This window comes from Bos javanicus, chromosome 12 (assembly GCF_032452875.1).
Source record: "Bos javanicus breed banteng chromosome 12, ARS-OSU_banteng_1.0, whole genome shotgun sequence".
In the NCBI taxonomy this organism is placed as follows: Eukaryota; Metazoa; Chordata; class Mammalia; order Artiodactyla; family Bovidae; genus Bos; species Bos javanicus.
Window position 1 is genome coordinate 35673100 of NC_083879.1, and position 13419 is coordinate 35686518.

A 13419-nucleotide genomic window follows, 5' to 3' on the forward strand; every position below is an offset into this window, starting at 1 on the left:
TACTTTAACTTTTTAAACATTGTCATCAAAAACTCATTTTTTGACATTGAAGCACAGCTGATTTACAGTGTTGTGTTAATTTCGACTCTTCAGTAAAGTGACTCAATTATGCACATAAGAAAGCTGAGCGCCGGAGAATTGATGCTTTTGAACTGTGGTGTTGGAGAAGACTCCTGAGAGTCCATGGACTGCAAGGAGATCCAACCAGTCCATTCTAAAGGAGATCAGTCCTGGGTGTTCTTTGGAAGGAATGATGCTAAAGCTGAAACTCCAGTACTTTGGCCACCTCATGCGAAGAGTTGACTGATTGGAGAAGACTCTCATGCTGGGAGGGATTGGGGGCAGGAGGAGAAGGGGATGACAGAGGATGAGATGGTTGGATGGCATCACGGACTCGATGGACATGAGTTTGAGTGAACTCCAGGAGTTGGTGATGGACAGGGAGGCCTGGCGTGCTGCAATTCATGGGGTCGCAAAGAGTTAATTGAGTGACTGAACTGAACTGATACACTATTTTTCATATTCATTTCCATTGTGGCTTATTGTAGAATATTGAATATAGTTCCCTGTGCTATACATTAGGATCTTGTTTATCCATTCTATATATAATAGTCTGTATCTGCTAACCTCAAACTCCTAATCCGACAGTCCCCCTCCCAGCTTTCCCTGTGGCAACCATAAGTCTGTTCTGTATGCCTGTGAGTCTGTTTCTGCTTCATAGATAGGCTCTTTTGTGTCATATTTTAGATTTCACATATAAGTGATGTCATATGGTATTAGTCTTTCTGTTTGACTTACTCCACTTAGTATGATAATCTCTTTAAGTCCATCCATGTTGCTGCAAATGGCATTTCATTCTTTTTAATGGCTGAGTAGTATTTCATTGAGTATATGTACCACATCTTTATCCATTCATCAGTCGATGGACATTTAGGTTACTGCCATATTCTGGCTATTGTATTAATAAATAGTGCTGCTATGAACATAGGGGTGCATGTATCATTTTGAAGTAGAGTTTTCTCCAGATGTGTGCCCAGGAGTGGGATAGCTGGATCATGTGGTAACTGTATTTTTAGTTTTCCTGGGAACCTCTGTACAATTCTGCACAGGGGCTGTATCAATTTACATTCCCATCAACAGAGTAAGAGCGTTCCCTTTTCTCTACATCCTCTGTCAGTTCAGTCGCTCAGTCGTGTCCGAGTCTTTGCGACTCCAGGAATTGCAGCATGCCAGGCCTCCCTGTCCATCACCAACTCCCGGAGTTGACTCAAACTCACATCCATCGAGTCGGTGATGCCATCCAGCCATCTCATCCTCTGTCGTCCCCTTCTCCTCCTGCCCCCAATCCCTCTCAGCATCAGAGTCTTTTCCAATGAGTCAATTCTTCGCATGAGGTGGCCAAAGTATTGGAGTTTCAGCTTTAGCATCATTCCTTCCAAAGAAATCCCAGGGCTGATCTTCAGAATGGACTGGTTGGATCTCCTTGCAGTCCAAGGGACTCTCAAGAGTCTTCTCCAACACCACAGTTCAAAAGCATCAATTCTTCGGTACTCAGCTTTCTTCACAGTCCAACTCTCACATCCATACATGACCACAGGAAAAACCATAGCCTTGACTAGACGCACCTTTGTTGGCAAAGTAATGTCTCTGCTTTTGAATATGTTATCTAGGTTGGTCATAACTTTCCTTCCAAGGAGTAAGTGTTTTTTAATTTCACGGCTGCAATCACCATCTGCAGTGATTTTGGAGCCCCCAAACATAAAGTCAGCCACTGTTTCCACTGTTTCCCCATCTATTTCCCATGAAGTGATGGGACTGGATGCCATGATCTTCGTTTTCTGAATGTTGAGCTTTAAGCCAGCTTTTTCACTCTCCTCTTTTACTTTGATCAAGAGGCTTTTGAGTTCCTCTTCACTTTCTGCCATAAGGGTGGTGTTATCTGCATATCTGAGGTTATTGATATTTCTCCCGGCAGTCTTGAGTCCAGCTTGTGCTTCTTCCAGCTCAGCGTTTCTCGTAATGTACTCTGCATAGAAGTTAAATAAGCAGAGTGACAGTATACAGCCTTGACGAACTCCTTTTCGTATTTGGAACCAGTCTGTTGTTCCATGTCCAGTTCTAACTGTTGCTTTCTGACCTGCATACAAATTTCTTAAGAGGCAGGTCAGGTGGTCTGGTATTCCTATCTCTTTCAGAATTTCCCGCAGTTTATTGTGATCCACACAAAGGCTTTGGCATAGTCAATAAAGCAGAAATAGATGTTTTTCTGGAACTCTCTTGTTTTTTCGATGATCCAACAAATGTTGGCAATTTGATCTCTGGTTCCTCTGCCTTTTCTAAAACCAGCTTGAACATCTGGAAGTTCACGGTTCACATATTGCTGAAGCCTGGCTTGGAGAATTTTGAGCATTACTTTACTAGCGTGTGAGATGAGTGCAATTGTGCGGTAGTTTGAGCATTCTTTGGCATTGCCTTTCTTTGGGATTGGAATGAAAACTGACCTTTTCCAGTTCTGTGTCCACTGCTGAGTTTTCCAAATGTGCTGGCATATTGAGTGCAGCACTTTCACAGCATCATCTTTCAGGATTTGGAATAACTCAACTGGAATTCCATCACCTCCACTAGCCTTGTTTGTAGTGATGCTTTCTAAGGCCCACTTGATTTCACATTCCAGGATGTCTGGCTCTAGGTGACTGATCGCACCATCGTGATTATCTGGGTCGTGAAGATCTTTTTTTGTATAGTTCTTCTGTGTATTCTTGCCACCTCTTCTTAATATCTTCTGCTTCTGTTAGGTCCATACCATTTCTGTCCTTTATCGAGCCCATCTTTGCATGAAATGTTCCCTTGGTATCTCTAATTTTCTTGAAGAGATCTCTAGTCTTTCCCATTCTGTTGTTTTCCTCTATTTCTTTGCACTGATCACTGAGTAAGGCTTTCTTATCTCTTCTTGCTATTCTTTGGAACTCTGCATTCAGATGCTTATATCTTTCCTTTTCTCCTTTTTGTTATTTGTAGACATTTTGATGTTGGCCATTCTGACCAGTGTGAGGTGATACCTCATTGTGGTTTTGATTTGCATTTCTCTAATAATTAGTGATGTTGAGCATCTTGCCATGTGCCTGTTGACCATCTGTATGTCTTCTTTAGAGAAATGTCTGTTTAGGTCTTCTGCCCATTTTTTGATTAGGAGGTTCGTTTTTTTGTTGTTGTTGAGTTTGTTCATTCCTAAAAAATACTGCTAACATTATGTGGGAAACACCAGCAATGCTGCTAGGGGGCTTCCCTCATAGCTCAGTTAATCTGCCTGCAATGCAGGAGACCCAGGTTCTATTCCTGGGTGAGGAAGATCCCCTGGTGAAGGAAATGGCAACCCACTCCAGTATTCTTGCCTGGAAAATTCCATTGACAGAGGAGCCTGGCAGGCTACAGTCCGTGGGGTTGCAAGAGTTGGATACAACTTTGAGACTAAACCACCAAAAAGTACTGCTAACATCATGTGGGAAACACCAATGAACACCTTCTGATTTTCCTTTTCAGGTGGAGATGATCTTCAAAATGAAGACCCTGGAAAATGTTTGGTTCTCTGCAGGAACTACAAAAATGGAAGGAAAGGACACTTTCAAAAGAAAACTGTTGTGAAAGCGTGTTTACAGCTAACTGATACTGTTGGTCCTGTCTTTTAAACAATAAAACGCTTTAAGAAGGTTGTATTTATGGTCAGAGGAGCCTGGGCCTACCATGCGGCCGAAGACCTTCCCCGCCACCACATACTCGGGGAACAGCCGGCAGCGGCTGCAGGAGATCCGGGAGGGGCTGAAGCAGCCGCCTGTGGGGCCGGGCAGTGACGCCGCCCTGGACGCCAAGGTCCTAGGTGGCAAGGTCTTGGGGGGCAAGGACACTGCCCGGCAGCAGCAGATGAGGAGTGCCCCGAAGTTCGGGCCGTACCAGAAAGCCCTGCGGGAGATCAGATACTCCTTGCTCCCCTTTGCTAACGAGTCAGGCACCTCGGCCGCCACAGAAGTGAACCGACAGATGCTGCAGGAGCTGGTGGATGCGGGCTGTGACCAGGTGGGTACAGGCCCCAGAGGCTGCCTTCGGGCTGGCCCAAGGATAGCCCACTTGGGGTACAGAGGAGCCCTGCAGATGTCCCTGGAGAGGGGTGTCTGGGCTACAAGCCCCTTTCTCCCCAGAACCGTCCTGTGAGCCACTTTCCCTCTCCGGCATGATCCAGAGATCTGAGCTCTCCCCAAAGGGTGCCCCTGGGAGGACTGGCAAGCTTTCCCACATAGCCCTTTTTAAGGTTTCTTTGGCTTATTCTGGGCTGTTATGGGAAAGAGACAGGCTTCCTTTAACTTGTTTTTGTTTTGTGCATTTTTTAATTCAGGGGGAAGGTTGATTAGCATGAAGTGGCTCTGTGACTCTTTTTCCTCCTGTTTTAAAAGATAGCACGTATGCTGTTAGAGGAGATGTAACTATATTAAAGAAAGGAGAAAGACTAGAATAAAAAGCTTTAAAAATCATCAGAATGGTGCAACATAGTATGGCGTCCCCAGTTAGTGGTGTGAAAGTCAAAGTCGCTCAGTCATGTCGGACTCTTTGTGACCCCATGGACTGTACAGCCCATGGAATTCTCTAGGCCAGAATACTGTGGATAGCCTTTACCTTCTCCAGGGGATCTTCCCAGCCCAGTAATCGAACCCAGGTCTCCCACATTGCAGGCAGATTCTTTACCAGCTGAGCCACAAGGGAAGCCCAAGAATACTGGAGTAGCCTGTCCCTTCTCCAGGGAATCTTCCTGACCCAGGAATTGAACTGGGGTCTCCTGCATTGCAGGCGGATTCTTTACCAACTGAGCTATCAGGGAGGAGGCACCAAATACACGTAAACACACACGGGAACCATGCACTTAGCAATGCTGAGCTGTGCATGGGGTATCAGTGACACGTAACCAATAAAAATGCCCTTGCCTCATGAAACGGCTTCTGAAGGCAGGCGCTTTACCAGCACCTGTTGTGTGGAAGTCAGAGCTGGGTGAACGAGGACACAAGCTGGGCACTTCTGCTCCTTGGGGACTGAGCAGGGTTCATGCTCAAGGCACCTCAGGAGGGCTTGAGCACCTTCAGTTCCTTAGAAATAACCTAATTATGCACTCCTGGCCTCAGAGTCCCAGGACCTGGGAGAAAAGAACTCCCCCTTTTACTTCTAAAAGCTCTGTCAACCCTCGTGTAGTTTCTTACCAGAGAACCTACATTCCTCAGACGATCTGTTTGTGAGACTAGTGGTGCTGCTTGCAGGCTTCCTGGAGCCTCTGGGCCATGCGGGAACTCTCCTGTGGGTGATGAGCTTTGTTGTGTTGAGAGCTGCTCCCCTCCAGCCCAGGGCTGTGAGCAGCGGGTGCAGAGTGGTTAGTGCAAGTGACAGCAGAGGCTCGACCGTTCTGTCTGTGAGCATGTGAAGCAAGGTCAGCTGCCAGCTGCTGCCCCCTGACAGACAGGTGAGATGGTTGTGATGGTTAGAAGGAGCCAGCCATCCCAGGGAAATAGTGGATGAGAGTACAGAGACTCAGCCTGACTGCAGAGCTGAAAACCTCCTCCTGTAAGTCACTTACAAACAAAAGAGCTGTTGTTGCAGTTGTGATATAAAGAAACAAATCATGCAAATGATCCAGAATTTAGGAGGGATCTCATTGTGGTAAAATCCATTAGTGATAATTGCAGTGCAGGAAATAATGAAGTGGGTACTGTTTCTAATACATTAAAACACAAATATAGTAAAATGAAGTATTGGGGTACCCTTAAGTTCCCATCAGCATTTAATTTATGTTAATTGCTAGCAGAAAGGACTGCCATTTTAATGCTCCTGAAATAATCCATCAGTTTGGTGTATAGTGTTACTTTATGACTTAAAACGACTCTGCCAACTCAGACTTTTTCCTGGCCTGGTTAGAGGGTACATTTCCTTTCAGAGAAATCTGGTTCAAAAGTTATTATCTGGGGACTTCCCTGGTGGTCCAGTGGTTTAGACTCCCCACTTCCAATGCAGGAGGTTTGGCTTTAATCGCTAGTTGGGGAACCAAGATCCAACATGCTGTGAGGTGCGGCCAAAACGGGAGAAAAGAATTTTAAAAAAGATTCCTAAGGGACATGAAAGGATGTTCAACATCACTAATTAATAGAGAAATGCAAATCAAACCTACAGTGAGGTACCCCCTCACAGAGGTCTACAGAAAGTAGACCTTTCTACAAATTATCAGAAAGTCTACAAATAAATGCTAGAGAGGGTGTGGAGAAAACAGAACCCTCCTACACTGTTGGTGGGAATGTAAACTGGTGCAGCCACTGTGGAGAACAGTATCGAGGTTTCTTAAAAAACTAAACATAGAGTTACTGCTTGACCCAGCAATCCCACTCTTGGGCATAAATCCAGAAAATATAAAAACTCTAGTTCAGAAAGGTATATGCACCTCTGTGTTCAGAGCAGCATTGTTTACAATAGCCGAGACACGGCAGCAACCTAAATGTACGTCAGTGAATGAATGGATAAAGAAGATGTGGTGTGTGTATACACATACAGTGGCATATGTGTCTGCCATAAACAATGAAATAATGCCATTTGCAGCAACATGGATGCAACTTCAAGATTGTCAAATTAAGTGAAGCAAGTCAGAGATAATCAGTAGTTATATGTGGAATCTGAATTTTTAAAAAGATACAAATGAATTTATTTACAAAATAGTCTTACAGATATCAAAAACAACCTTATGGTTACCAAAGGTGAAATGTGGAGGGGAGGGATAAATAGTTTGTAATATATACACACTAATATGTAAAATAGGTAACCAACAAGGACTTACCTTGTACTTATAGTACAAGGAACTCTACTCAATATCCTGTGATAACCTATGTGAGAAAATCTGAAAAAGAATAGAGGTATATGTATAATTGAATCACTTCGCTGTACACCTGAAACTGACGACATTATAAATCAAGGATACTTCAATTAAGAAAGAAAAAAAAAGGATGCCCAGGTGGGAGGAATACCAAAGGGCAGCCATTGGCAAAGTACCCAGCTGAAGAGTCAAGAGGTGACTTCATGTTTTATCACTTATCACAAGTGTTTTATCACTTATTTTTTAATACGTGGTCAGAATGATGTGTCCCAGAAGAGGTCGCTGCCCCTCTGAAATCAGAGCTTTGTATTTTTCTCCGGGAAGGTCCCCTTGTGGACACAGCGAGGCCCGGGTCTTCTGTCAGGTCGGTGACTCCGGACTCCGGACTCTGGAGGCGGCACCGAAGGGGATGCAAGCTGCCTGCGCGCGGAGTCTCCGCTGTCGGGTGTGGGGCAGGGCTGAGGGTCACCCGGTGAGGTGGCTCCTCTTGAGTCGAAGACCAGGGGTGTGAGGCCGAGTCGGGCCGCGCCCTCAGAGCGGCGACCCCACACCCCGCCCGGCCGTGTGAGGGGCGCAGGGCGCGCTGCCTGTGCATTCGCTGTGGAGACAGCGGGAGGGCGGTGGGCAGGTGGGAGCGCTGCCCGGAGTCCCCTGGGACTGCGCGGGTCATCGGCCTGTGGACCGAGGGCCTCCCTGCCCGCAGGTCCAGGCGGAGCCGTCGTGACGGAGAGGCGGGGTCGGAGCGAGGGCACCACTCACGAGAAACCCGCGGCCCTGGACCCCTAGACAGATAAGCCGATGAGAAAGCAACCAAGCTTAGTTTTTTGAAAGATTTAAAATATTCAAAAATTCAAGCAAAACTGCACGCTTTTGTTTTTCTAAACGTGCGATTCTTCTACGCCCGCAGGGGGCGCCCGCCGGCCCCAAGAGGTACTCAGGTGGGACCCGCCTCCGACTGGGAGGCTGAACCTCCTGACCCATCCCCAGAACACAGCGGGCGCACCCGCGACAGGCAGCCACGCAGGGACTGTGGGACCTCCCTGGAGGCCCGGGGCTGAGACTCCCCGTTCCCAGTGCAGGGGCTTGGGTTCCGTCCCTCCAGGGGCACTGAGCCCTGTGTGCAGCCGCTAAGAGTTCACAGGCCGCAAACAGAGACACATGCCGCAACTGAAAGATCCCAGTGCCACAGCTCAAGAACCGGCGCAGCAAAACAGGTAAAAACAAATAGTTGAAAACAAAACAGAGGCACGCAGTAGCTTCCTGGGAGAGTTGGTGTGGAGCAGACTGTCCTACTCGGGCACCTGGGTGATGGTATCAGGACAGTGACTCACTTGTAAAATTTATTTATTTTTAAAACCAAAAACATTTTGTATTGGGATATAGCTGGTTAATAACGTTGTGATAGTTTCAGGTGGACAGCAAAGGGACTCAGCCATATGTGTACATGTATCCATTCTCCCCCAAACTCCCCACCTATCCAGGCTGCTACAGAACACTGACTGCTTGCCTTCTTGTTGGATGCTACACGGTTCTACAGACACCTGTCATGAGCTGAGGGAGTGTCTAAGGTTTCAGAGACCTTTTTCCTAAAATAATTTTTATTTACTTATTTATTTCTGGCCGTGCTTGGTGTTTGTTGCCATGTGCAGGCTTTCTCTAGTTGCGGCGAGCCAGGGCGACTCTTCGTTGTGGGTGCATGGGCATCTCATGCGGTGGTTTCTCTAGAGCATGCGGGTTTCAGTAGTTGTGACACATGGGTACGACAGTTGTGGCTCAGGGGCTCTGGCGCATGGGCTCAAGTGTATGTGGCACATGGGCTTAGTTGCTCTGCTGCCTGTGGGATCTTCCTGGACCAGGGTTCGAACCAGTGTCCTTTGCACTGCAAGACAGACTCTTAACAATTGGACCATCAGAGAAGTCCCTCAGAGACCTTTCTGATGTGTCTGTGTACATATGCACTAGCCTGGGAGTGGGCAGGTGCTGCATGAATGAGGCGGTCCAGAGGAGGGAGGCTACTTGAGGGGTGACTCTTCCCCAAGCCCCTAGTGGCTCCTGTGAAGAAGGGAGTTATCTTCTGATGGGAAGGTGTCGCCTGCTGACAGCACTCAGGCATTTTTAGTGAAGTGTTTTTCCAACTACCAGAGCAGGATCCTTGAATGAGTGGAATAATCGGTTTTGTGGGCTCTGATAACAGTGCAGAGTCAGATCACACGTAAATAAGGTTGAGTGTTGTTCTTATGAAATTGTGAGAGTGAAGACAAAACTGCCGTGTACTGTAGATGGACTGCTAGCCTTTCCTGCCTGGAGGATGACAGGCCACCTGTAACTCCTGGAGGCTCCACATTCCTCAGAAATGGAGAGAGAAGCCCTGATTTTGAAACCGAAAATTACATTTTCACTACCCTTTCTCCAAAACTAAGTTGTCATAAAACAGATTGGATCTTTGTTTAGTTTAGGTTTTTCAGCTAGAAAAAGAATATTAAGTGTTATTTGTGAATTTCTGAGAAAGGAGATTTCATTTGATTGAGTCTGTAAAGCCACTCAGCAGACATTCTTTTTTTTTTTTGGAGTACTACACTCTTCCTTCATTGGTCTGGTAATGTCTCGTCTGCCGCTCCAATGGGACCTTCGGGCTCAGAGCAGTCATGCTGGGTCCCTGGAGCCGGCAGCGTTCGTGTTACTGCCAGGCTCATGCCTCTCTGCCCCAGGGGTGGAAGTGCGTTGCCGCCAGGGATCTCAGCCTCTCACGCTGCCGGAAAGCCTTCCTGGCCAGGTGACTTGAGGAAGTGTCCAGCGAATCGTTTTTCCTTCAGAAGCACACTTCATGGCAGTGCTGGCCAAGGGAGCAGGGCGCTCACACCGCAGTGCTGGAGCCCCATGTATCCCACATGGGGGCGCTGGGCAGCGCTTTACCTGCCAGCCTCCTTCCTCTGGCTGGTGCCCCAGCATCCGTGTGCTGCAGGCTGCTCATTGGGCTCCGAAGGTTGGCAGGCCTCTCCATCCATCAGCGACGGGCGGCTGTGTCACAGACCCTACCTTCCCTGGAAGTTCAGTGGTTAAGATTCCTTGTGGTGAGGACAAAAAAATAGTTGTTTTCTCTTATCTGTTTTTTCCTCTAAATTATTTAGCATTTTAATCCCACTTCCTTATTTAACTTTAAAATGATCTGTTTACATTTAGTGGAAGGACAAGGAAAGGGACATTTCAAAGAGTAAATAAACAGAACATTCCAACACAACTTGCAGGGGCATCTGTGAGACAGGATTGGTATGGCCTTTACCAAGGTCAGGGCTTGTGTCACAACCTTTCATTACCTTTCCTGCCTGCTTTAGAGCTTGTTTGTCTACAGAAAATCAGCCTCTTTACATAGATTTTAGAATCATAGCACACCCTAATTTTTGCTTTTATAAGGTAATAAGTGTTCCCTTGAGCACATTGCTCAGTATAAGAAATGAGAACATCCTTTGGCTTCAAGTCAGAGCAACTAATCCCATCCAGGTGGGACTGACGTGGTGACCCAGAGCAGCCCAGCTTTACCTGCCACCACAGCTGCTGTAACTGGCCCAGGTGGCGGGCAGGTGGGTGGTGAGAACCTGCAGGTGGGGACTCCTCCCCAGCACCCAGAGCAGAGAGGGGACCGTGACAGTGCTGGCATCAGTTGCTCTATAACAGACACAAGTTCTCCGAGCTCCTCTCCCTCCACCCCATCCTTGTCATCCTTGTGATTTTGAGTAAATTGCTCATCGGCCTTCTTGTTGTTAAGTCGCTAAGTCGTGTCTCACTCTGCTACCACGTGGACTGCAGCACACCAGGCTTCTCTGTCCTTCACTATCTCCCAGAGTTTGCTCAGACTTATGTTCATTGAGTCGGTGATAACATCCAACTATCTAATCCTCTGCTGCCCTGTTCTCCTTCTCCTCCTTCTCCTCCTCCTTCTCCTTTCCCAGCATCAGGGTCTTTTCCAATGAGTCAGTTCTTCGAATCAGGTGGCCAGAGTATCGGAGCTTCAGCTTCAGCATCAGTCCTTCCAATGAATATTCAGGGTTGATTTCCTTTAGAATTGACTGATTGGATCTCCTTGCTGTCCAAGGGACTCTCAAGAGTCTTCTCCAATACAATTCAAAGGCATCAATTCTTTGCCATCTGGCCTTCTTTATGGTCCAGCTCTCACATATGTACATAATTACTGGAAAAACCATAGATAACTGACTTATATGGACCTTTGTTGGCAAAGTGATGTCTCTGGTTTTTAGTACACTGTCTAGGTTTGTTATAGCTTTCCTTCCAGAGAGCAAGCATCTTTTAATTTCATGGCTGCGGTCATCTATCTTAGTCTTGCCTTTTCCATCTTTGACACTTGGCTCGCAGTGCTCATTTCTCGGGGTGACTGGCAGGCAGGACAGGGCTTAGGTACAGAGCCCTCTGGACGCCTTCACTCCGCTGGCATCCTGCCGAGTTCTTTACAAACTTGCCAACAGCCTGTCCATGCAGACTTTCCAGCAGGGGCTCACATTTTGGAAATTCTTGGCCTAGGGCCGAGCCTCCTGGTGTACAGACTGCCCCACGTGGGGTCACTCGGTTGTTTTCTCAGAGAAAACATCCATGCTTTGCTGTGGATGACCAGTTACTGTCCAGGGCTCAGTCCGCCACCTGCGGGCACAGGACCAGCCGGAGATCAGAGCTTCCCTGTGACAAGGAGCATCCGTGCAGCCAGGTCACACACAGCAGAGCACATGTATCACATGTATCCATAGAGTGAGAAAAGGACACACGTGCTGACATGCAGCGGGAGCCTCCACACGTGTGCAGTCTCTGGAAGCCTGTCTTGATGGAGGGAAGGAAGCATCGGTATCTGCATCCTGACATCCCTGCCCCTGGTCGCCTGTGGGCTGACCCTCCTCTGCGCAGTGGGACCATGGCTGCACAGGGGCTACTGTGAACACACACGAGACACAGCAGCTGCTCATTTAAAAAGTGTGGACTGGAGCTCGAAGGTCTGCTACAAGGATGCTTGGTGAGGAGGCCTGTGTGCTTTTTGCAGGGAGACGTCCGAATGGCAGGACTGGATGGCAGTAGTTGTCTGCCCAGGAGAGTCTTCCCTCACACTCAGCCCGCTGAGTCCCAGAAGCGGATGCCGGCTTGTCACCAGTGATGAAACCTGCAGTGGTGCTTCTGCTCTGCCGGCTGCCCCCGTCCTCTGGTGCAGACTTGTCCCCGCCGGTCAGGTGGTCCCCCCACGGGGCCTGTCTCCCCATCCCCTGCTGTCCACATGTGTGCCCTGGGCCTGGGGTCCTGCTACTCACACACTGGCCTGTCGCCTCCCAGTTCTTTCTCCAGCACTGTGGGCTGAGACAGACCGAATCTGTGTTAAGAAAACCAGAGTTCCCAAAAAGAATGAATTCAAATTCCACATGAATTCATTACTGAAAAAAATAGATGTTTTTCTTCAAAAGAGGTTGGGCCTAAGTTACCATAACAACCGTATAGAAGAGTATAGTGCTTCTTTAAAAACAAATCATGGAGATATAAGAATAGTTTTGTAGTTAAATATGAATCCAACCAAACTTATTTGAGGGACTGTGAAGTTGCATGACGATGTAGAAAGCAGTACTTCCTGCTGACTGTGCAGCCAGATTATGACAAATAGAAGCAAAGTTGGTGCTTTATTATCAGGCTCTTAACAGGACAACTGGAATAATCTATGGGATATACTGGAATAAAAATACATTTTTAAGGTTCTTAAGTTTCACTCATCACACCAGTAATCAATATTGCGATAATGTTCTCATTTTCTGGTGAAATATTTCTTGGTGTTTTGTTAAATCTTTGTTCGTGGTTATATTAAATATCTGTAAATTTAACTTTCCATAAAACTGATCTTAATGAATTTAGCAAACCCAACCATTCAGAGTTGAGGTAAATTAATAGGTGGACATATTTTTCAGGTTATACCTGCAGTAAAAGTAGTTACCCATTGTCTGCTGCTATGTAACAAACCATCCCAGAAGTTTTAGCAGCTGAAGAACAACCATAGTTTATTACTTATTATGATCCTCTGGGCTGTCCAGCTGTGTTGCTGGGGTTGAGCATCCAGGCTGTTTGCTCACATGTTGGAACTGCAGATGAGTCTGGGGGCTGGCATTGGCCTGATCCTGCTCCCTGGAGCACACTGCAGGCCACCAAGATTCTAGGGGCGGAGCTGAGCCTTTGCACATGAGACTGCAGGTGTTGTCATGCTCATTTCTGGACACAGGGATATGTGAAGAGAATAGAAGGTTCAGGACAGTTGACTGGTCTGTGGTTCCCCCCACCCTGCTCTGACTGACTGCCAGCCAAGAATACCTTTTCTCCACTGTCTGCCCACATCCTGCTGTCCTTGAAGAGCCAGCTGTGTGCCCTCATCTGGGCTGAGGACAGTCCCTGGTTCCTCTCCCTCCTCTGGCCCTCTTCCCCAGAAACTTATCCTGCTAGCAGTGCTGGGGGGTGAGGGGGCGCCTGTCCTTCCGGGACTGTTCTGGAAGTGGGGG

The 13419-nt window shown here is 47.4% G+C and overlaps 1 protein-coding gene across 3 annotated transcripts in view; it reads left to right on the top strand.

Moving 5' to 3' along the window:
- The window catches only part of LATS2 (large tumor suppressor kinase 2), a 47224-nt gene that overhangs the window by 9146 nt on the left and 24659 nt on the right, over positions 1 to 13419 (top strand). For all 3 annotated transcript variants that reach the window (XM_061434992.1, XM_061434993.1, XM_061434991.1), the window contains exon 2: positions 3541 to 4071. In XM_061434992.1, coding sequence (XP_061290976.1) covers positions 3742 to 4071 — 330 coding nt within the window. In that variant the 5' untranslated portion in view covers positions 3541 to 3741. The remainder of the gene's footprint in view (positions 1 to 3540; positions 4072 to 13419) is intronic.